At 41.1% G+C, this 24857-nt stretch overlaps 1 protein-coding gene across 1 annotated transcript; it reads right to left on the reverse strand.

The window, feature by feature from the left end:
• Nucleotides 1–4207: 4207 nt before the first annotated feature.
• On the reverse strand, nt 4208–5718 carry LOC147895374 (aspartic proteinase nepenthesin-2-like). The gene is made up of 2 exons (XM_087383460.1): nt 4881–5718; nt 4208–4761 (listed from the first exon to the last, which is right to left on the reverse strand). Exons 1-2 carry the CDS (start codon nt 5716–5718, stop codon nt 4208–4210), a joined length of 1392 nt encoding a protein of 463 aa, XP_087239586.1.
• Between the last annotated feature and the right edge of the window lie 19139 nt (nt 5719–24857).

A 24857-nucleotide genomic window follows, 5' to 3' on the forward strand; every position in this document is an offset into this window, starting at 1 on the left:
GATTTGTACAACAATATGGTTAGTACTATGATGAGGCTTATATTCCAGTAGCAAATATGGATTTTGTATGGTTTCAAACAGAGTGAAGGCTTCAAGCCTGAAATGAAGCAGTCTCTCTTAATCATCTGAGGAGGCACCTCTGGCACAAGAGCTTCACACCAGAGACTCCATAATCTCCCAAACTGAATCAAGTACTGGTCAACCTCTTGCTCCTCCTCCTATCTCACTTTGCACAACTCTTTCCAAACTTCATTAGGGCTCCTAGATTGTGTAAACTGTGCAAGAAAGGCTGCTCTCACCACTATATACTCCAGATTTTGTTGCTGAGGATGGGCAGTCCTAAAGGTAGCCACTTGAGTCTGTAGCCATGCTTTTGCATCTCCCTGCAAGCAATAATTCATGATTTGAAACAAAATCTCAGGGGTTGCCCTATCTTTCATAAGTGCTGCAAATTCCATCTTTTCCAGGAACCTTACTACATTCTCATACGGCATTCCCCAGTACTCTGGGAAGTCCTGTGCCATCCTTACAATCCTTCAACTGCCACACCCTGGCCTATCTCAACCACAACAAAACTAGAAAGAAACAAGGAAACACACTACTGAAGAAGCTCACTCTACATCCAAAGAGCATTCTTTTTCCTGTGGGCAAGCACTTTCAAAGCTCTTTGCACTCTGGCACGGAGTTGGATCCCACGTAGCTGGACTTCAATGCATCTGTCCTTCCTGTGACCACACTCTCCACACCAATCACACTGTATCACTCTTATATGTGGATTTCTCCCCATTGCTTGCAACACATCTTAGAACATTTGCTCTTTTGGTCTTGTAAATTGAAGGGAACTCATTCATGGAGGCACCAAACATGGATGGACAAAAGCAGTAGAGCCTAATCGGCCTTCAAGTGAACAACACCATCAGAAGGTAAAAGGCTTTCATTGAAACCTCGTGTCTCTACACACCTTCGGATATAACTCATACTCTGGTCACATTTCCATTGAAAGCTATATAACCTCAAAAAGAACCCAGTAGATTACACAACTCAACACATGCTCTCCTATTGACTGAGATCAAGCTCAGAAAAAATACATAGAAGACCCATGAAACTTAAATCCACCTCTGTAAGCGTACTCCACAACTATAACTAGTCACTATACATAACCACTTAAGGTCTTCACACATCTCATATACAAGCTGTTTGCTATCCATGAGCTCTCATCTAAATTCTTTGAGTCTGAAGTGAACCAAACTCTTGTGTAATAGCTTGCTATCCCTTGAGTTCGTCACAACTAGTGCCTCGTCTTCTTTCCTGCCTTCACATTTCTCCACCGAACTGCCAGCAACCCATTGGCAATACTATTTACCACCCACAAGCTCCTTATGGACTCAAGGAAATCTGATGTGCACTAAGCTCCCGTATCACAACTCACCCTCCCTCTAGCGCATGATAGACATTCATGGCCTCTCCAAGCTCCCACAGCAAAGGTCTTCTAAGTCACAGTGGCCACCTGCCTGGTCAAAGGATTTTCTACCCTTAGCCTTGAAGTGATCATGTGCCTCGAATATGCTAGTCAGCATATGCTCTCAGATTTCATGGAGCTCACGGACTCCATCACCCAAAAATCCTCTCCTAAAACCACACCATCAACACGTAGCCAAGACTCTACAAGACTTCAGTAAGCGCCACTTGCACCACCGAGCTCATAATCACGGAGTACCTGGAGTCCAATTGTGCCAAGCATGTAGTCGAAAATCCACACCCCGTCACGTACGTATGCCTTCACGTGATATGGGTGCTCCACCTTCCTCTTATGCACAACCTCCCTTCATCTATGAGCCTCTCCATCCAGCTGATCGTCCAGCCTTCTCTTGAAAAAGCCTTCTTCAAGGGTAACACAGATCCCTCCAACAAGCTCTCCTCGCTCAACCCTAGCCACCATCTCTCCTTCTCTCTTACTCATAGAGCTCAAGCCTCTGTCATTCTCACACCCTCCACCATCTAGTTATCGAAGGAACTCCTACTGTGAGCTCCTACAATAGCTACTCGCCATCCCTGCAAGGTATGTCACCACCTTTCAAAGACTCTGGCAAGGACCATGGCTCTCCGAACAAGATAATTCCCCAGAACAAACAATGTAGAGCCGCTCTGCCATCCTTCCAACCACCTCCTCCTCACTCAAGAAGAGACCCCCCAGCTCGCAAAACAAACGACCCCCTGTACAGGATCCCTGAGCTACTTTCATAGTGGCCATCCCCCGTTCCTTTCCTGTCTCCCCTCCAGAACCATACTGACTCCAATCCCATTGCTACAGCTGCTATCTTTAGATTCTTCTAGGTCGCCATCCAAAAGCATGCAGAGAACAATCCCATCACCACCTTGCATGTGCACGTTCCCTTCCATATTTTCCAACCATGTCATCACGTGGAATTTACCACTCTTCCATTGAAAAAAAATGCAAATACCCCCCAAGGCACATTAAATCCACATTTTGGACCTTTGGTCACACAATTCCCACACACATTAGCATGCACATTAAGGCTTGCATGCACCCCCATAAACCCACATGAAAAGCCCCTTGACATGGGCACCAAAACATATCAAATTCCTGTAATATGCAAGACCGTGTTGACTCAAGAAAATATTAAAAAAACCCTTCATGACTTGACATTACATGACTCCAAAAACATTTCACTTGACCACACTCCGCATTTGTATTGCATTTAATCGTGATTTTGAAGGGAAAAAACATTATGTGGGGCTGAAACAAGCCCCATCCTGCCCCACATAATTTTTTTCAAGCTTTTGTAAAAACATCGGTATATACTGATGCCTGTACTGACACTGCAGTGTCAGTATATACCGACGCCTACATGGACACCCATACCAACACTATAAAGTATATTTTACTGATGCCTTGACCCCGCACCGATGCTTTCTTTTTTATTTCCACACTGATGGAGTTTTTGACAATTTCTACTCATTAAAGAAATATTCTTTGTATTTAGCATCACTATCAGTGTCAAAAAGAGGCCCGTGTCTTGTAGTGTAATCAATTATTTTTTTCTCAAAATAGGTATTTACATTTTGAGGTTTCTATATATGGATGGAAAATTAGTTGTATATCAAAGACAATATTAAAAATTTCAAGTCCTCAAAGTGGTTGAATGTGAGGGTTTTATCATCTTTTTTTTTGTGTATGCAAATGATGAATTATCATGAGTGCGCGTATGTAAGAGAGTGATATAGTATAAAGGTAAAAGTAGTATATTCCTTAATAAAAATTTTCATGTTGTGCATAGCTATACATAGTAATATGGGTTATATAAGATATATTCCCAAACTTGTATAGTAATATAATGCCATTAGATGAGATGTAGAAGGTTTCAATGGTGCATAAGTTGCTCCATAGCTTTTGAAACCTAATTGAATGGTCAAAATATGATTATTTGTGAATTGATGTTACATTATATCAAGTAATACGAAATTTCAAGCTTTAAACTTTGTTTATGTATACAAGATGTACGCTTCATATGTATATATATAACTTTGAGTACGTTGTAGCAAACATTGACATACACATATATTTATTCAATTTTAAAGACCATCTATGTCCAAAAACATTAATACCATTAGAAGTAGATTTTTTTAAAGAGCTATATCTTAAAATTCGTTCATCCAATAGTTTGTATGAGTCAAAACAGCAACTATGGAAGTTTTGCAAAGAAAATAGAGGCTTTGTCATAGCTTTTTCTCTATGGATGTATTTCTACCATTCATAATGTAAACAATAGTTGCTACTCCTTTAGCCCAATAGTAAATGCCAAGTGTGAGAGCAATCACTCTTATGACTCCAGCTAAGGATGTTTTTGCATGAATTGATGGATGTAAAGAATGCCCTCTTGTATGGTGATTTATAGAAGACGTGTACATGATGTAGCCATCAGGATATGTGGAGGATGTTCGCACTAATTGTGTTTGCAAGTTGTGCACCTACATCCACACACACACAAACACACACACACACACACACACACACACACGGAAGATTTTTGCCAAGCAAAACTAATGCAAAGGCTTAGAAGAGATTCAATTTGAAAATCTCTAAAATGCATTCAAATATTGAGACTTACAAATAAGACCTAAAATTTTAGGTTGCAACCTTGAGACCTTACGAAACCAGGTCTTTAAGTGTGCTTCATGATGGCATTCAACACTGGTTATATTTCCAGCTAAAGGTTTCATGTTCATTGTCAAAGGCGACCCAGTTATTGTGTAAACTAACAGCACCGATAACAAAATCAGCAAATGTAACTCCAGGTTGTTTCTCAACGAACGGCCAACACATTCGACGAAGACCACTTTGAGAATAGTATACGAGGCCACTGCCGGCTGTACTCAACGTGTATATATTCCCATCCGCGAATTGAAAAGACATGGCTGGCAAAGCCAGATCTGTTGGATAGCTCCAGCATGTGTCCAGCCCCTGCGGCCCAGGAGGCACGGTCTGGTCAGGAGTTCCCAGAATCGGTAGCATTGCTGCCCTCCATGCATCTCGGAACGGAATGTATGCATCCGTGGTGATGATTGACAACATGTCGCCCGAGTCTATAATCACCCCGCCTGTGTCATCAGTTGTATCGATGTCAAACACTCCAGCTGGGATGTTCACATTTTGACCACTTACTAGAAAATCAATAACCTCTACGTAATAAAACACAGACAGTCCTTCTTGTAGCAAGTCCGTTTCGTAAAAAGGGGCCGCTGCACAAAATTGCCAGCTGCAATGTTAGCTCAACGGACTGCAAGGCGAGGGATGCAAGAGAATAGACGTTACGACTGTAAATGAGAAGAGCAGAACAGATGATTGTCTGAAATTTTACGTGGGAAAGAGTTGTCTCCAAAAAAAAGATAACCGGAATATGGGTTGGAGCCAATGGAAGGAAGGCAGAACGAGAAAGCAGGGGTGACTTGCAGGCCTGTAAATAATTGCTCTGGCCATGACAAGTCTCTTCCATATCCTAAGCCAAGGATTCCTGAGGTCACGGTGGCAAAACCAGCCAGGTTCGACACCCCGCAGCCAAACGACATGGGATTGATGAACATCGGAGTATTTGGCGGCTGTCGAGAAGCATCCCAGAAAGTGAACTTCTCGCTGGAAATGTATCCGTAAGATCGTGTTCCGTCACCATAGTCGATAAGGTAACTGCAGCTATGATCGTCCGAACCCTGTCCGATATTCAACTGTTGCACCCGATCGCAGTAATCATCGCCCTGAATTTGGATAGAGAAGGTGGTGGACTGAACCGAATCGTATACAGGGAGGGCCTGCGGGTAGCAGGGATCGCAAGGTTTGCACTGAATCCACGGCAAATCGCTGCCGGTATCCACGAGCATGAAGATGGGTTGAACGAGCCCCGTCCCCGGAGCTGAACCGATGCCCAGCTGAACGTAATACTCGGAAACCGATCCCCCTCGGAATTGACCCGTGGTGACGGGGCCCCAAGGGATGTATGGAATGGCTTTGTCTGGAAATTGGGTGGTTTGAGTTCGATTGAAGCGGCTGGCCAGCCGGTCAAACCGAAGCTGCGAGATGCAAGCATCGTCACAGTCAGGTGGGCGCAATGGGGAATGCGGATTGAAGATATGGCTGACGGTGAGGCTCATTGCTGGGCTAGGAGAAAGGTGAGGAAAAGCTGTTGTAGCGGCTGCAACCGCCATATAAAACATAAGCTGCAAAAAGAAAACGAAGAAGAAGCTGCTGCAACACATATTGGCGGTAACGTGCAAAGTAAGATGATAGCACCTGTATGATCTGTCCATCTAAATTATTTATACAAGGGAGACTTGGAAACCTTGCCTCGTTGAGTACATTGCCATGTTTACTGCCCAGAATATTCTATCGCATATCCTTCCTCGGTGCCATGGTTTTGGTCGCTCGTCTTGTTGTTAGCACCCTCTCTCCTAAAACCAATCCTCATATCCCTACTCGGTGCCATGGTTTTGGTCGCTCGTCTTGTTGTTAGCATCCTCTCTCCTAAAACCACTTGAGAGCATCTTGATCCTCATAGGAGGTTTAAGTGATTTTGAAATGTTAAGAGAAATGAAAGAACACAAACAAGACAACAAGATACCAAGAAAGAAACAAACTTAACCAAGCAAGGAAACAACAAGATGCAATCATATCAAGCAACCAAGTAATTAGAAAATTTTGGCAGCATCTCCCCTAGGCCGTAGAAAAATCTCATAATTGCCTTTTGTGTAACCTCAAAGACATAAGAAACATGTAAACACAAAATGTATATTCCAAATATTATTATAGTGCAAATGAAAGGGTTCGGATTCTTACCTAGAAGAAGAAATTTGAAGACAAACCACTCAAAATATCATCCACTTCTTTAGTTCCCAAAATAGAAATCTTCTTCTTCAAGCATGGAGTGGAGGGGAGGGCCAACAGTGGTGTGGGTGGTGTAGGGATGGTAGGGGAGGGTAGGGAGATGGTGGAAAGGTAATGAGGAAGAGACAAAAAGTTAGCAAGATATAAAACAAGAGAAGTGTGGCAAGAAAAGAGGCATTTGGGTTTACTTTTTGAAAGTTTATCTGAGCCGGTATAGGCATCGGTATATACCAGCATCTATACCAATGAAAACAAAGTTTGTTTTTGCATTTCCTAAAACTTTTAGTACTTCTCTCACTTCTAGTTTCTTACTAGGTTTAATAAATGAGGACATGTATTAAATTACAAAATCTTGTAGCGTGGGAGGCTGTATTTTAGTGTGCATGCTGACTTTTTTAATCATATTTCCTGTTTTACCACACCTTGCACCTTTTAAAACATACATCAATGTACTTATAGCCAATGCACCTATTTCATTAATTTTGGACTTTTTGTGTTGTTTTTGGACGAAGCCCAAAAATCCTTCCCAAATGAAAACTTTACATTGTGAAAATATTCTTCCCAAATCAAAATTTTACTTTCTGAAAATATTCTTCCCAAATCAAAAGTTCACTTTGTGGCACTATCATATTCACATAAAAATATTGTTTTTTCAATCTATACTTTTGCAGCAACATGCAAGAATTTGAAATAATCATATATTAGAAATTCTAGCTATATCTAAGTTATTTGTTAATTTAATTATTTTTAATATTTTTCCTTGACGTGATAAATTTATAAATCCATGAAAGGAGACTTAAATATTTCATGAAAATAACATTGTCACTCGCAATATGCACAAAATTTTTAAAACTTTTAATAAATAGAAAAAAGACATGATGCCATAAGACCCAAGTTTTGTATCGAACCAAAGAGGTATAATAGCAATTATAGCTATTATTATATGATTATATTGAGAGACGTTGCTCTCAGCTAGAGTCTTTATATCCAAAATGATATAGATTGAACATATGTTTACAATTTAAATTGTTGCTCTTAAAGAGCCTCAATTCGTGCCATCTGCATAATTTGACTCCCCATTGTCTTATTGCTCAATGTCACAACAGTCCCTTGCCAGGTGCCATCTGTAGAATTTGACTCCCACTTGTCTTGCCAAGCCTTGCCCCTTGGGTGCATTGACTCCCCATTGTGTTATTGCTCAATGCGATAGTCCCTTGCCAGGTGCCATCTGCATTAACTCCCTATTGTCTTGCCAAGCCTTGACCCTTGGGTGACATCCAGTGCAAAATACAGGTGCCATCTGCATTAACTCCCATAAGTTATCTTGCCAAGCCTTGCCCCTTGGGTGCATTGACTCCCCATTGTCTTATTGCTCAATGTGATAGTCCCTTGGCAGGTACCATCTGCATTAACTCCCTATTGTCTTGGCAAGCCTTAACCCTTGGGTGACATCCAGTGCATATTTTGACTCTCATTTGACATAGGAGGTGATGACTCTGATTATAATTGTCTTGGATTGGCTTCTTGCCTAGTACCCAAATAAAATGCTTCAATGGACTTCAATACAAAGCTTTAATCATGGACATTCTTCATTTGTGCTGTCTCCTTCTACTTCCTCAATGGCGAGCATCCTTAAAAATTCATGTATATGCAAAATAGTTTGCTGTGGTATTTTTAATTTTCCTTCTACCTCATATCCCATGCGCTTCTTTGATTTCTTTGCCCTTGAATGCCAAGACACTATGATTGTCTCTGTCGAAACTTGAGAGACCGCTTCATCATTTGGGACCCACTCCTTCATTATACAATTAGTATACAATGTGTTGTTATCCATATTCTCCTTCCTGCCCTTTGGCTCATACCATACCGCTGTAAATGTTGTAGCTCTCCCTTGGTCATCTCTTTGCACATCAACTATTTTTGCAACCCAAAACTTCACATTCTCATATTCATCATCCGATGGCCGAACCACAACAAAACAATCGACCTCTATATCTACTTGTGGCATAACGCTCTCTTCTTTGGTCCACAATATGGACATGGGAGTAATGATACAAATTCATTTTCAAAGACTGGAGCTGGGCGCAAATCGTTATATTAAGCATTTGGCCCAAACATATTGCATTTTTCCTTGACATCCTTTGAGCCTCGCATTCTCTCAAGGTCCTTTATTAAATTTCGTGTCTTGTTAATTACAGTGGTAGTGTGTTCTCTCCAAGTAGGCTTCAAATCAGGATATCTCTGGAGCATTTCCTCTTTGTATGTAATAAATGCTTTTAATCCTTCTATTTCACAGTTAGACCTGTCATTGAATTCTTGTATAGGAGCCCATGTTGGATACCTTTCCTTGCTGGGAATTGAATTTAAGAGACTGTAAGGTTCTTTAGGTTCCCATTTTGTATCGTGAGAATACTGTTGCCATTGCATTACGGGTTATTCATCTTTTAAAAAAAAACAAAAGTAGTGTGGATTGGTATGACCTGTCAATGCATCACCACCCATTTGTATGAAAGGTAGAATGAAGCTCTTCCAATCATACATTCTTTCGAGCCTCTCACATACTGTACTTTCCTTGTGACCACCAACTTGCCTGCCACATCTTTTTACTAAGTCATCTATTGTCTCCACATCCTTGCATTTAAGCTCCCTTGAGACTGTGCTAGAAACCTGATCGATATCCTCATGTGTATGCCCAACATACAAAAATCCACATTCGACCTCATTGAAGATTCGATGAGCAACTAGGATGGAGCAGAATGCAAACATGAGTACATTCTTATTTTCTCACCAGCAATTATCAGCTTGTATTCTCAAAGTCAGTGGTAGGCGACCTTTTTCTGCATGTACATTGTGAATTGCCTTCATAATAGACGTTACAACTTGATTGCTATCATGTAGATGCAAGGAATCAATCCATATATCTGCAAAGAACTTAATTCCATGCTCTAACACTCCACATAGATGTGTCTTTAGAAAGTGCTTTCCTTGTAATTTAGAACTTAATTCAATGCACTAACACTCCACATAGATGTGTCTTTAGAAAGTGCTTTCCTTGTAATTTAGGTGGAGTGGCAACAAAATGAGGCAATGTTGTTGTATTTTGATCCATGCCATCTACAAAAAGGCACATGTAGTCATCGGGATGCAAAATAGCTTGCTCCTTCCAAAATGCATATTTTTGTCTGGAATGTCGAATAAGGTCATGATGAGATTTTTGGTTTTTTTTGTATAATTTCCTTTGATTTGGACATGTTGCACTCTCAATCACTCGCTTTAAATCATCACAGACATTGCACTTTGACATTTTTTGCCTCCTTGGGATTTTAACATATCCAAAGTTCTTCTTCCAAAGAGTATACAAAGTATGAGAAGAAGCTACGGCATCCCCTCTTTGCCTTTGCTTTTCTGCAATAGAGTCAAATACTTCGAGCTTTGTCAAGCCCATTGGAAGGTGCATTTTAGTGATTGCATCACCGTTAGGGAGTTTGGTAGATATATGGGGTTAAGGTAAAGCATTTTCATGTATGAAGTCTTGCAAAATCGCTGCTGCCCTGACAGTTGAGATTCTTGATTTGGAGCTTCCTCTATTACCGTGAATGCTAAATTTGTTGCCGCCCTTTGCCTTGATGAGTAAATCCCAATATGTACCATGGGATAATCTTGTAATATTGCGATATGCCTTATTGCAAATCCTTTTTCGATTTACGAGAGGTTTTACCTTTTGTCTTGAACTTAGCCTTTTATTGCCATTCTGAAGAAAGTAAGAGAGACTTGTGAGAAGGTATTCATTTCTTTCGCTTCCTCTTCTTTGCCACACATGTCCTCTACATTCCTTGATGTCTGCAAGATCAATGAAGTGCATACATCTTAGCTTGCAACATAGATATCCCAATGCATTTAACATGTTCTCCTCCTTCATTACTCTCTTCCTCTTTGGTTGCTTTTGTGGATCTGCCTGGATTCGCTTTCTCTTCATGCATATGTATGACCGTTTTCGTTCCTCATGCACGTTGTTATCTATATCTATGCACTTCTTCTCCTCACATTTGTTTGTAACCAAGCATCCATGATTGGTCATTGCATCCTTGGCCATATTACAATCAAAGTTAAATATTGAATAATCCTCTGTTGATCTCATCCTCGTTTTTAACATACTCTTAGGACCATCATTCAATGAATTCAATATTCTATGAGGGTATTGAGAACCTTGAAACTCTTCCACTCCTGAGAGAACATCACTCATTGGGACATCTTGCATGGCTTTCACAGATCTACAAGCTTGATTGACACCAGGTTTGTTAATATGCATGAACTCATCCACACTTGACAAGACATCGCTATTGAAACCTTTGCCCTTCTCACTATGCAAGAATTCATCCACCCCAGATAAGGCTTCGCTTCTAAAGTCATTTTGTTTCTCGGAACCAATGAACTCATCCACTCCAAATAAGACTCGGGGGGTCACTCATCATATGTAACTCTATCACATGAGTTCAACAAAAGGATATTTTTTATTTCTAAAATTTACAGAAATAAATATACATAAGGGACTATTTTAAATAGTTTTGGGAAAAGATTACAGATTTGTATAGAAAAGGGGTACATTTTATTAATGAAAAATTTTACAGATAAGGGATTTTAAATATAAGCCTTGAACGCACGTGATATAGAGGGTTTGTACATAGTGACCCCCCCGAGAAATAAGATGCACTTTTATAATTGAGTATATTGAAATCATCCACATTTGAAGTGATAGAGCCTAGCACATGGGCACGCCTTTTAGGTCCTTTGATATTGTAGTATACCTTATCTTTATCATTGAAAACCACGTGCCTCTTTCTCATGTTTAAAAATTGCATGCTCCATCTCATATTCTTGCCTACCTCATAGATAGTAGGGATCACATAAGGATGTTATGTTATCAACCATACCATCATCAGTGACTTTTAAAATCCTCATCTGTGCAAATGACCATTGCTCCACTTGTTCAAATCCCAATACTTCACCTTCTGCTACAGTCTTATTTGCAAATGATCTCATTTGTAAGATGACCCCTATAGTAAAATCCAAGGTGGTGCACTTTGTAATGTCTGTTGCATAAGTCTCATATTTGTCCCATGCTATAAATGATTTATTGGATGTATTGTAGGGCATAACATCTCCAAGTGTTTCCATATCTCCATTTATACTTTAGCTCAACATGTGTACTAAGAATCTTTGATACAGTAACTGCCACCTTATCTTTGCCAAGTCTTCAAAAGTGGCAAACTGAATTGGGATCACTATCATGGATTGTAGCAAATGCAACTACTTCTCTTTTGCTACATAAAATCACATCCATCCCTGGAACAAAATCCATAGCCATCTCTTTTGTGAGAGTCCTTCACAAGCAAGCTGTAGTAGCAACAATTACATAAATATTAGTCTCTTTTTAATAATCTACTCATTTATTATAATTTTTAATTAGTACTTAATTTATTGGTGGGAGAAGTTATCCGATCAAGTACTCATTAGATGGACATGCCAAGTTATCCTTTGCATGGTCGATCGAGCATTAAATACTATTTTTGCTCTCGTGTCATGCACATCCGTAAAAAAACATGCTGCTAGGTATGTTATCCAATCAAGCACTTATGGGATGGGCGTGCCACTTTGCATGTAAGTCAATTCCACCTAGTTGAAGGTGTGTGCAAAGTATTGTGCCCATCGGATATGCTTTGCATTGTCGATCAAGTATAAAACACCATTTTTGGCTTAGTGTCATGCACAACCATGAAAAAACCTCGGGGGGGTCAGTCATCATATGTAAACCTATCACGTGAGTTCAAAAGAAGGATATTTTTTATTCCTAAAATTTACAGAAATAAAAATACATAAGGGACTATTTAAAATAGTTTTGGAAAAAATTTACATATTTGTATAGAAAAGGGGTACATTTTATTAATGAAAAAATTTACAAATAAGGGATTTTAAATATAGGCCTTGAATGCACGTGATATAGAGGGTTTATACATAGTGACCCCCCCAAGGAAAAAACATGGTCCTAAGTGTGTTAATCAAGCAAGTACTTATTGGATGGGGGCTCCACTTTTCACGCAAGTCTGCTTCAACTAGGTTGAGATGCGTGCAAAGTATTTTCACCAGGTATGTTATCTGACCAAGCACTTATCGGGATGGGTGTGCCCCTTTGAGAAAATTTCAATACCACCTAGGTTAAGGCATAGGAAAAGTATTGTTCCCATCAGATATGCTTTGCATGGTCTATCGAGCATTAAATACCATTTTTGCCTTAGTGTCATGCACATCCGTAAAAAAAACACGTTGCTAGGTGTGTTATCCGATCAAGTACTTATGCGATGGGAATGGCACTTTGCATGTAAGTCAATTCCACCTAGTTGAAGATGTGTGCAAAGTAATGTGCCCATCGGATATGCTTTGCACTCTGGATCAAGCATAAAACATCGTTTTTGCCTCACTGTCATGCAAAACCATATAACAACACAGCCCTAGGTGTGTTGTTCAAATAAGTACTTATCAGATGGGGGCTCCACTTTGCATGCAAGTCCGTTTCAACTACGTTGAGGTGCATGCAAAGTTTTGTCACCATCGGATATGCTTTGCATGGTCAATCATGCATTATACACCATTTTTTCCCGAGTGATATGCACATCCGCTAAAAAACACGCCCTTAGGTATGTTATCTGACAACCTACTTATTGAATGGGTGTGCCTCTTTGAGAACATTTCAATACCACCTAGGTTGCGGCATACGAAAGTGTTGTGCCCATTGGATATCCTTTGCATGATCGATCGAGCAATAAATCTCGGGGGGGTCACTCATCATATGTAACCCTATCACGTGAGTTCAACAGAAGGATATTTTTTATTCCTAAAATTTACAGAAATAAATATACATAAGGGACTATTTAAAATAGTTTTGGAAAAAATTTACAGATTTGTATAGAAAAGGGGTACATTTTATTAATGAAAAAATTTACAGATAAGGGATTTTAAATATAGGCCTTGAACGCACGTGATATAGAGGGTTTATACATAGTGACCCCCCCGAGCAATAAATACTATTTTTGCTTTAGTGTCATGCACATCTGTAAAAAAACACGCTGCTAGGTATGTTATCCGATCAAGCACTTATGGGATGGGAGTGCCACTTTGCATGTAAGTCAATTCCACCTAGTTGAAGGTGTGTGCAAAGTATTGTGCCATCGGATATGCTTTGCATTGTCGATCAAGCATAAAACACCGTTTTTGCCTTAGTGTCATGCACAACCATGAAAAAACACGGTCCTAAGTGTGTTAATCAAACAAGTACTTATCGGATGGGGGCTCCAATTTGCACGCAAGTCTGTTTCAACCTTGGGGTGGTCAGTCATCATATGTAACCCTATCACGTGAGTTCAATAGAAGGATATTTTTAATATCTATAATTTATAAAAATTTACTTACATAAGGGAGTTTTTAAATGGATTTTGGAAAAAAATTATAGATTTGTATAGAAAAAGGGTACATTTTATTAATGTAAAAATGACAGATAAGGTATTTTACAAATAGGCCTTGAACACACGTAATATAGAGGGTTTATACATAGTGACCCCCCTGAGGTTTCAACTAGGTTGAGATGCGTGCAAAGTATTGTCACCATCGGATATTCTCTGCATGGTCGATTTCGCATTATACAACATTTTTGCAGTAGTGATATGCACATCCGCAAAAAAACATGCCCTTACGTATGTTATCTGACCAATAATTTTTCGGATGGGTGTGCCTCTTTGAGAACATTTCAATACCACCTAGGTTAACGTGTAGGAAAAGTATTGTGCCCATCTAGGTATGTTATCTGACCAAGTACTTATCGGATGGGTGTGCCTCTTTGAGAACATTTCAATACCACCTAGGTTAAGGTGTAGGAAAAGTATTGTGCCCATCGGATATGCTTTTCATGGTCGATCGAGCATTAAATACCATTTTGGCCTTAGTGTCATGCACATTCGTAAAAAAACACACTGCTAGGTGTGTTATCCGATCAAGTACTTATGCGATGGGAATGCCACTTTGCATGTAAGTCAACTCCACCTAGTTGAAGGTGTGTGCAAAGTATTGTGCCCATTGGATATGCTTTACATTGTCCATCAAGCATAAAACACTGTTTTTGCCTTTGTGTCATGCACAACCATATAAAAACATAGCCATAGGTGTGTTATTCAAATAAGTAGTTATCGGATGCAGGCTCCACTTTGCACACAAGTCCATTTCAACGATCCTGAGGTACATGCAAAGTATTGTCACCATCGGATATGCTTTGCATGGTAGATCACGCGTTATACTCCATTTTTTCCCTAGTGATATGGACATCCGGAAAAAAATACGCCATTAGGTGTGTTATCTGATGAACTACTTATTGGATGGGTGTGCCTCTTTGAGAACATTTCAATAACACCTAGGTTGAGGTGTATGAAAAGTGTTGTGCCCATCGGATATCCTGTGCATGGTCGATCAAGCATTAAATACTATTTTTGCTCGCATTAAATACTATTTTTGCTCTAGTGTCATGCATAACCACAAAAAAACACGGTCCTAGGTGTGTTAATCAAACAAGTACTTATCGGATGGGGGCTCCACTTTACACGCAAGTCCTTTTCAACTATGAAAAGTGTTGTGACCATCAGATATCCTTTGCATGGCAAATCGAGCATTAAATACTATTTTTGCTTTAGTGTCATGCACATCCATAAAAGAACACGCTGCTAGGTATGTTATCCGATCAAGCACTTATGGGATGGGTGTGCCACTTTGCATGTAAGTCAATTCCACCTAGTTGAAGGTGTGTGCAAAGTATTGTGCTGATCCGATACGCTTTGCATTGTCAATCAAGCATAAAACACCGTTTTTGCCTTAGTGTCATGCACAACCATGAAAAAACATGGTCCTAGGTGTGTTATTCAAACAAGTACTTATCGGATGGGGGCTCCACTTTGCACGCAAGTCTGTTTCAACTATGTTGAGGTGCGTGCAAAGTATTGTCACCATCGGACATGCTTTGCATGGTCGATCACACATTATACACCATTTTTTCTCTAGTGATATGCACATCCGCAGAAAAACACGCCCTTAGGTGTGTTATTTGACCGTGTACTTATCGGATGGGTGTGCCTCTTTGAGAACATTTCAATACCACCTAGGTTGAGGCGTACAAAAAGTGTTGTGCCCATCGAATATCCTTTGCATGGTCGATTGAGCATTAAATACTATTTTTGCTCTAGTGTCATGGACATCAGTAAAAAAACCGCTGCTAGGTATGTTATCCGATCAAGCACTTATGGGATGGGAGTGCCACTTTGCACGTAAGTCAATTCCACCTATTTGAAGGTGTGAGAAAAGTATTGTGCCCATCGGATATGCTTTGCATTGTCGATCAAGCATAAAACACCATTTTTGCCTTAGTGTCATGCACAACCATGAAAAAGCACGGTCCTAAGTGTGTTAATCAAACAAGTACTTATCAGATGGGGGGTCCAATTTGTACGCAAGTCCATTTCAACTAGGTTGAGATGCATGCAAAGTATTTTCACCATCGGATATGCTCTGCATAGTCGATTACGCATTATACAATGTTTTTCCCGTACTGATATGCACATGCGCAAAAAAACATGCCCTTAGGTATGTTATCTGACCAAGTACTTATCGGATGGGTATGCCTCTTTGAGAACATTTCAATACCACCTAGCTTAAGGTGTAGGAAAAGTGTTGTGTCCATCGGATATCCCTTGCGTGGTTGATCGAGCATTAAATACCATTTTTGCCTTAGTGTCATGCACATTCGTAAAAAAACATGTTGCTAGGTGTGTTATCCAATCAGGTACTTATGCGATGGAAATGCCACTTTGCATGTAAGTCAATTCCACCTAGTTGAAGGTGTGTGCAAAGTATTGTGCCCATCGGATATGCTTTGCATTGTTGATCAAGCATAAAACACTGTTTTTGCCTTTGTGTCATGCACAACCATATAAAAACACAACTGCAGGTGTGTTATTCAAATAGGTACTTATCGGATGGGGGCTCCACTTTCCACGAAAGTCCATTTCAACTACGTTGAGGTGCGTGCAAAGTATTGCCACCATTGGATTTGCACGATCGATCACGCATTATACACCATTTTTTCCCTAGTGATATGGACATCCACAAAAAAACATGCCATTAGGTGTGTTATCTGACCAAGTACATATCGGATGGGTGTGCCTCATTGAGAAAATTTCAATACCACCTAAATTGAGGTGTACGAAAATTTTAGTGTGCATCGGATATCCTTTCAATGGTCAATCGAGTAGTAAATACTATTTTTGCTCTGGTGTCATGCACATCCGTAAAAAAATACGCTACTAGGTATGTTATCCAATCAAGCACTTATGGGATGGGCATGCCACTTTGCATGTAAATAAATTCCACCTAGTTGAAGGTGTGTGCAAAGTATTGTGCCCATCGGATATGCTTTGCATTGTCGATCAAGCATAAAACACTGTTTTTGCCTTAGTGTCATGCACAACCATGAAAAAACATGGTCCTAGGTGTGTTATTCAAACAAGTACTTATCGGATGGGGTCTCCACTTTGCACACAAGTCAGTTTCAACCAGGTTGAGATGTGTGCAAATTATTGTCACCATTGGATATGCTCTGCATGGTTGATTTCACATTATACAATGTTTTTGCCATAATGATATGCACATCCATAAGAAAACATGCCCTTAGGTATGTTATCTGACCAGGTACTTATCGGATGAGTGTGCCTCTTTGAGAACATTTCAATACCACCTAGGTTAAGGTGTAGGAAAAGTACTGTGCCCATCGGATATGCTTTGCATGGTCGATCGAGCATTAAATACCACTTTTGCCTTAGTGTCATGCACATCCATAAAAAAACACGCTGCTAGGTGTGTTATCCGATCAAGTACTTATGCGATGGGAATGCCACTTTGCATGTAAGTCAATTCCACCTAGTTGAAGGTGTGTGCAAAGTATTATGCCCATCAGATATGTTTTGCATTGTCGATCAAGCATAAAACACTGTTTTTTCCTTTGTGTCATGCACAACCATATAAAAACATGGCCGTAGGTGTATTATTCAAATAAGTACTTATCGGATGGGGGCTTCACTCTGCACACAAGTCCGTTTCAGCTACGTTGAGGTGTGTGCAAAGTATTGTCACCATCGGATATGCTTTGCATGGTCGATCACGCACTATACACCATTTTTTCCCTAGTGAAATGGACATCCGTAAAACAATACGCCATTAGGTGTGTTATCTGACCAAGTACTTATCGGATGGGTGTGCCTCATTTAGAACATTTCAATACCACCTAGGTTGAGGTGTACGAAAAGTGTTGTGCCCATTGGATATCCTTTGCATGGTCAATCGAGGATTAAATACTATTTTTGCTCTAGTGTCATGCACATCTATAAAAAAACACGTTGCTAGGTATGTTATCCGATCAAGCACTTATGGGATGCGCATGCCACTTTGCATGTAAATCAATTCCACCTAGTTGAAGATGTGCGCAAAGTATTGTGCCCATCGGATATGCTTTGCATTGTCGATCAAGCATAAAACACCGTTTTTGCCCTAGTGTCATGCAAAACCATGAAAAAACACGGTCCTAGGTGTGTTATTCAAACAAGTACTTATCATATGGGGGCCCCACTTTGCACACAAGTCTGTTTCAACTACGTTGAGGTGCGTGCAAAGTATTGTCACCATCGGATATGCTTTGCATGGTCGATCATGCATTATACACCATTTTTCCCCGAGTGATATGCACATTTGCAAAAAAACACGCCCTTAGGTGTGTTATCTGACCAAGTACTTATCGGATGGGTGTGCCTCTTTGAGAACATTCCAATACCACCTAGGTTGAGGCATACAAAAAGTTTTGTGCCCATCCGATATCCTTTGCATGATCGATCCAGCAATAAATACTATTTTTGCTCTAGTCTCATGCACATCCGTAAAAAACACGCTGCTAGGTATGTTATCCGATCGAGCACTTATGGGATGGGAGTGCCACTTTGCATGTGAGTCAATTCCACCTAGTTGAAGGTGTGTGCAAAGTATTGTGCCCATCGGATATGCTTTGCATTGTCGATCAAGCATAAAACACCATTTTTGCCTTAGTGTCCTGCACAACCATGAGAAAACACGGTCCTAAGTGTGTTAATTAAACAAGTACTTATCGGATGGGGGCTTTACTTTGTATGCAAGTTTGTTTCACCTACGTTGAGGTGGGCACAATGTATTGTCACCATCGGATATGATTTGCATGGTCGATCACTCATTATACACCGTTTTTTCCCTAGTGATATGCACATCTGAAAAAAAACATGCTCTTAGGTGTGCTATCTGACCAACTACTTATCGGATGGGTGTGCCTCTTTGAGAACATTTTCAATACCACCTAGGTTAAGGTGTAGAAAAAGTCTTGTGCCCATCGGATATCATTTGCATGGTCGATCGAGCATTAAATACTATTTTTGCTCGTGTCATGCACATTCGTAAAAAGAACACGCTGCTAGGTATGTTATCCGATCAAGCACTTATGGGATGGGTGTGCCACTTTGCATGCAAGTAAATTTCACCTAGTTGAAGGTGTGTGCAAAGTATTGTGCCCATCGGATATCCTTTGCATTGTCGATCAAGCATAAAACACCGTTTTTGCCTTAGTGTCATGCACAACCATGAAAGAACACGGTCCTAAGTGTGTTAATCAAACAAGTACCTATCGGATGGGGGCTCTAGTTTGCATCCAAGTCCATTTCAACTAGGTTGAGATGCATGCAAAGTATTGTCACCATCGGATATGCTCTGCATGGTCGAAATCTTACGCATTATACAACGTTTTTCTCGTAGTGATATGCACATCCGCAAAAAAACACGCCCTTAGGTATGTTATCTGACCAATTACTTATCGGATGGGTGTGCTTCTTTAAGAACATTTCAATAGCACCTAGGTTAAGTTGTAGGAAAAGTATTGTGCCCATCGGATATGCTTTGCATGGTCCATCGAGCATTAAATACCATTTTTGCCTTACTGTCATGCACATGTGTAAAAAAGCATGCTACTAGGTGTGTTATCCGATCATGTACTTATGCGATGGGAATGCCACTTTGCATGTAAGTCAATTTCACCTAGTTGAAGGTGTGTGCAAAGTATTATGCCCATCGGATATGCTTTGCATTGTCGTTCAAGCATAAAACACCGTTTTTGCCTTAGTGTCATGCACAACCATATAAAAACACGGCTGTAGGTGTGTTATTCAAACAAGTACTTATCGGATGGGGGATCCAGTTTGCACGCAACTCTGTTTCAACTATGTTGAGGTGTGTACAAAGTATTGTCACCATAGGATATGATTTGCATTGTCAATCACGCATCATACATCGTTTTTTCCCTAGTGGTATGCACATCCGTAAAAAAACACGCCCTTAGGTGTGTTATCTGACCAAGTACTTATCGGATGGGTGTGCCTCTTTGAGAACATTTCAATACCACCTAGGTTGCAGTGTAGGAAAAGTATTGTGCCCATCGGATATCCTTTACATGGTCGATCGAGCATTAAATACTATTTTTGCTCTAATGTCATTCACATCCGTAAAAAAAGCACACTGCTAGGTATGTTATCCGATCAAGCACTTATGGGATGGGTGTGCCACTTTCCATGTAAGTCAATTACACCTAGTTGAAGGTGTGTGCAAAGTATTGTGCCCATCGAATGTGCTTTGCACTGTCCATCAAGCATAAAACACCGTTTTTGCCTTAGTGTCATGTAGAACCATGAAAAAACACGGTCCTAAGTGTGTTAATCAAACAGGCGCTTATCGGATGGGGGCTCCAGTTTGCACACAAGTCCCTTTCAACTATTTTGAGATGCGTGCAAAGTATTGTCACCATCGGATATGCTCTGCATGGTCGATTACGCATTATACAATGTTTTTCCCGTAGTGATATGCACATCCACAAGAAAACATGCCCTTAGGTATGTTATCTGACCAAGTACTTATCGGATGGGTGTGCCTCTTTGAGAACATTTCAATACCACCTAGGTTAAGGTGTAGGAAAAGTATTGTGCCCATCAGATATGCTTTGCATGGTCGATCAAGCATTAAATACCATTTCTGCATGAGTGTCATGCACATCCGTAAAAAAACAAGGTGCTAGGTGTGCTATCCAATCAAGCACTTATGCGATGGGAATGCCACTTTGCATGTAAGCCAAATCCACCTAGTTGAAGGTGTGTGCAAATTATTGTGCCCATCGGATATGCTTTGCATTGTTGATCAAGCATAAAACACTGTTTTTGCCTTTGTGTCATGCACAACCATATAAAACACGGCCGTAGGTGTGTTATTCAAATAAGTACTTATCGGATGGGGGCTCCACTTTGCACGCAAGTGCATTTCAACTATTTTGAGGTGCGTGCAAAGTATTTTCACTATCGGATATGCTTTGCATGGTCGATCACGCATTATACACCATTTTTTCCCTAGTGATATGAACGTCTGCAAAAAAACACGCCTTTACGTGTGTTATCTGACCAAGTACTTATTGGATGGGTGTGCCTCTTTGAGAACACTTCAATACCACCTAGGTTGAGGTGTATGAAAAGTGTTGTGCCCATCGGATATCCTTTGCATGGTCGATCGAGCATTAAATACTATTTTTGCTCGAGTGTCATGCACATCCGTAAAAAAACATGCTGCTAGGTATGTTATCCGATCAAGCACTTATGGGATGGGCGTGCCACTTTGCATGTAAGTCAATTCCACCTAGTTGAAGGTGTGTGCAAAGCATTGTGCCCATCAAATATGCTTTGCATTGTCGATCAAGCATAAAACACCGTTTTTGCCTTAGTGTCATGCACAACAATGAAAAAACACGGTCCTAGGTGTGTTATTCAAACAAGTACTTATCGGATGGGGGCTCCACTTTGCACGCAAGTCTGTTTCAACTACATTGAGGTGTGTGCAAATTATTGTCACCATCGGTTATGCTTTGCATGGTTGATCATGCATTATACACCATTTTTTCTCTAGTGATATGCACATCCGAAAAAAACACGCCCTTAGGTGTGTTATCTAACCAAGTACTTATCGGATGGGTGTGCCTCTTTGAGAACATTTCAACACCACCTAGGTTGAGGCATACAAAAAGTGTTGTGCCGATCGGATATCCTTTGCATGGTCGATTGAGCATTAAATACTATTTTTGCTCTAGTGTCATGCACATCTGCAAAAAAACACGCCCTTAGGTGTGTTATCTGACCAAGTACTTATCGGATGGGTGTGCCTCTTTGAGAACATTTCAATACCACATAGGTTGCAGTGTAGGAAAAGTGTTGTGCCCATCGGATATCCTTTGCATGATCGATCGAGCATTAAATACTATTTTTGCTCTAGTGTCATATGCACATCAGTAAAAAACACACTGTTAGGTATATTATCCGATCAAGCACTTATGGGATGGGTGTGCCACTTTGCATGTAAGTCAATTCCACCTATTTAAAGGTGTGTGCAAAGTATTGTGCCCATCGGATATGCTTTGCATTGTTGATCAAGCATAAAACACCGTTTTTGCCTTAGTGTCAAGCACATTTGTAAAAAAGCACGGTCCTAGGTGTGGTATCGGATCAAGTACTTATCTAACCAACACGCCACTTTTCATGCAACTCAATAACACCTAGATTGAGGTGGGTGCAAAGTATTGTGCCCATCGGATGTAGTTTGCATGATATATCACATATTAAACTCCGGTTGTGCCTCAATGTCATGCACAACCATAAAAAAACACGCTTTTAGGTGTGTTATCCGACCAACTGCTAATCAGATGAGTGTACCACTTTGCATGCAATGCAATACCACAAATTTTGAGACTCATGCAAAGTATTGTGCCCATCGGATATGCTTGGCATTGTCGAACAAGCATTAAACACTGTTTTAGCCTTAGTGTCATGCACAACCGTTAAAAAACGCGGTCCTAGATGTGTTATTCGGCTAAGTACTTATGGGATGGGCACGCCACTTTGCATGTAAGTCAATAATACCTAGGTTGAGATGTGTGCAAAGTATTTTGATGATCGCATATGCATTGCATTGTCGATTAAGCATAAATCAGCATTTTTGCCTTAGTGTCATGGACAACAACCAATAAAAAACACGGTCCTAAGTGATATTCTAAAAAGTACTTGTCAGATGGGGGAGCCACTTTTCAAGAAATTCAATTTCAACTAGATTGATGTGCATGCACAATATTATGTCTATCGGTTATGCTTTGCATGGGCGATCGCACATTATACACCATTTCCCCCCTAGTGTTATGCACATCCGTCAAAGAACACGCTCTTAATAGGCATATTATCATACCAAGTACTTATTTAATGGGCATTCCACTTTGCATGGAATACCATACCACCACTTTTGAGGCATGTGCAAAGTATTGTGCCCATCGAATATGCTTTACATGGTAGATTGAGTATTAAATACCATCAAAAAACACGATCGTAGGTGTATTTTTCAAAAATTACTTATCGGATAGGGATGCCAATTTGCACACAAGTCAATACTGCTTAGGTTGAGAAACATGCAAAGTCTTGTGTCCATTAGATATGCTTTGCATAGTCGATCTCACATTATACACCATTTTGTTCCTAGTGTTATGCACAATCATCATAAAATACGTGCACCACTTTGTATGCAAGTCAATACGACCTAGGTTGAGGCGTGTACAAAGTTTTGTGCCCATCGGAGAAATGTAGATGCGATAATATTAGAAAATTCTCGGTATGTGTATATGTGTGTGTGTGTGGCAAACAATTTTGATACAACAAAGTAAACACCTAGTAAACAAATTATGCACTTCATACCTTGAGTAAATAAGCTTGTTGATGAGGATAAATACACCCTTGAATAAAAGCACAGTTGTTGTATGACCACAATAGGATCGCTTTGACACCTGTGATTTTGCCCACATGTAAGTTTGCAAATAGTATAAAAAATCATATAATAATATATTAATAGTTTGCAAATGTGTATAGCAAGTGAGTAATGGGAAGTGGAAGTGGGAGTGAGGAGGGAGGAGTGGAATGGGAGAGGGAAGTAATAGGGGTGTATGATAATAAGTATCAAAAATAGTATAATAATATATTAATAGTTTTCAAATGGCAAGTGAGTAATGGGAAGTGGAAGTGAGAGTGGGAGGGAAGAATGGAATGGGAGAGGGGAAGGTAATAGGGGAGTAGGATAATAAGGGAGTGAAATGAGTGAGGGGAGTTAATAGGGGATGAAAAAGAGGAGGGTGAGATGGGGAAATATGGGATTTTGGGAAATGGGAGGAGTATGGGACGTGGTGGAAATGTGGGATGGGAGTGGTGGCAATGGGGGAGGAAGAAGAAATGGATGGGGGGAGGGCTAATGGAAGATTGGGATGAGGGATGGGGGTCCAATGGGAGAGGGGGAGTAATGGGAGCCAATGCAAGAGGGGATAAATGAAAAGCCAATAGGAGAGAGGGGAGGAATGGAAAGCCAATAGGAGAGGGGAGGAAAACCTATTTTTTCTTATATATAGTCTTTCTTCTTCATTCATTCTCCCCTCATTTCATTCATTGAAGCAAGAAAGCAAGGACGATCAAGAAAGTAAGGAAGGAAGAGCAAGAAAGCAAGAAAGAGCAAACTTACAAACTTTTTCCAAGTACTTGCAAATTTTTTTGATTAATTCTTTATCTAGATTTTTTATAAAAAATTTGAAGAGAGAGGAACTAGAGAGAGAAAGGTTCCTACCATGAGGGGAGGAGAAGGAGAGGATGGAGGGGTGGGGAGGGGAGGGGAGGGGGAGGGGAGGGAGAGGCAGGGGCAGGGTTGAGGGGGGTTCTAACGGGATCAAGGGAGGTAGGGAGGAGGGGGGAGGGAAGGCCGGGGGCGGGGGGGGGGGGGGGAGGGGGAGGGAGGGAAGGAGGGGGGCAGGGGCTTCTTGGTAGGGAGGGGGTGGAGCCGGGTGGGGGAGGGAAGGGGAGGGGGCAGGTCTGGTGGGGGAGGGAGGGAGGGGGGGAGGGGGGGATCTGGCAGAAGGGGGGGAAGGGGGGGGGCGTTAGACCCCCCCTGGGAGGGGGGGAAGGTGGGCGGGTGAAAGGGCGAGGGAAGGGGGGTGGGGGAGAAAGGGGGGGGGCTGGCAGCCGCACCAGCCTCCCTTGGAGGGGGGAAGGGGGGTGAGGGGGAAGAGGGGGGGCTGGCAGCCACGGGGGGGAAGGGGGGCGAAGGGGGGAGGGGGGGCTAGTGCCTCCCTCTAGGGGGAAGGGGGTAGGGGGGGGCTGGCGGCTGCGGCCGCTAGACCCCCCTGGAGGGGGGAGGGGAGGCTGGCGGCCACTAGAGGGGGGAAAGGGGGGCAAAGGGGGAAGGGGAGGGGAGG

This window comes from Dipteris shenzhenensis, chromosome 13 (genome assembly GCF_047967505.1).
Source record: "Dipteris shenzhenensis isolate YYH24624 ecotype China chromosome 13, Dip_SZ_1.0, whole genome shotgun sequence".
Taxonomy (NCBI): domain Eukaryota; kingdom Viridiplantae; phylum Streptophyta; class Polypodiopsida; order Gleicheniales; family Dipteridaceae; genus Dipteris; species Dipteris shenzhenensis.

Bases quoted from the DNA above. Each gene is read 5' to 3' on its own strand.
- LOC147895374 (XM_087383460.1), bottom strand. From the start codon at position 5,718: ATGGCGGTTGCAGCCGCTACAACAGCTTTTCCTCACCTTTCTCCTAGC. The intron at 4,762-4,880 runs GTAAAATTTCAG...AATTTTGTGCAG, and splicing joins TGGAGACAACTCTTTCCCAC to CGGCCCCTTTTTACGAAACG.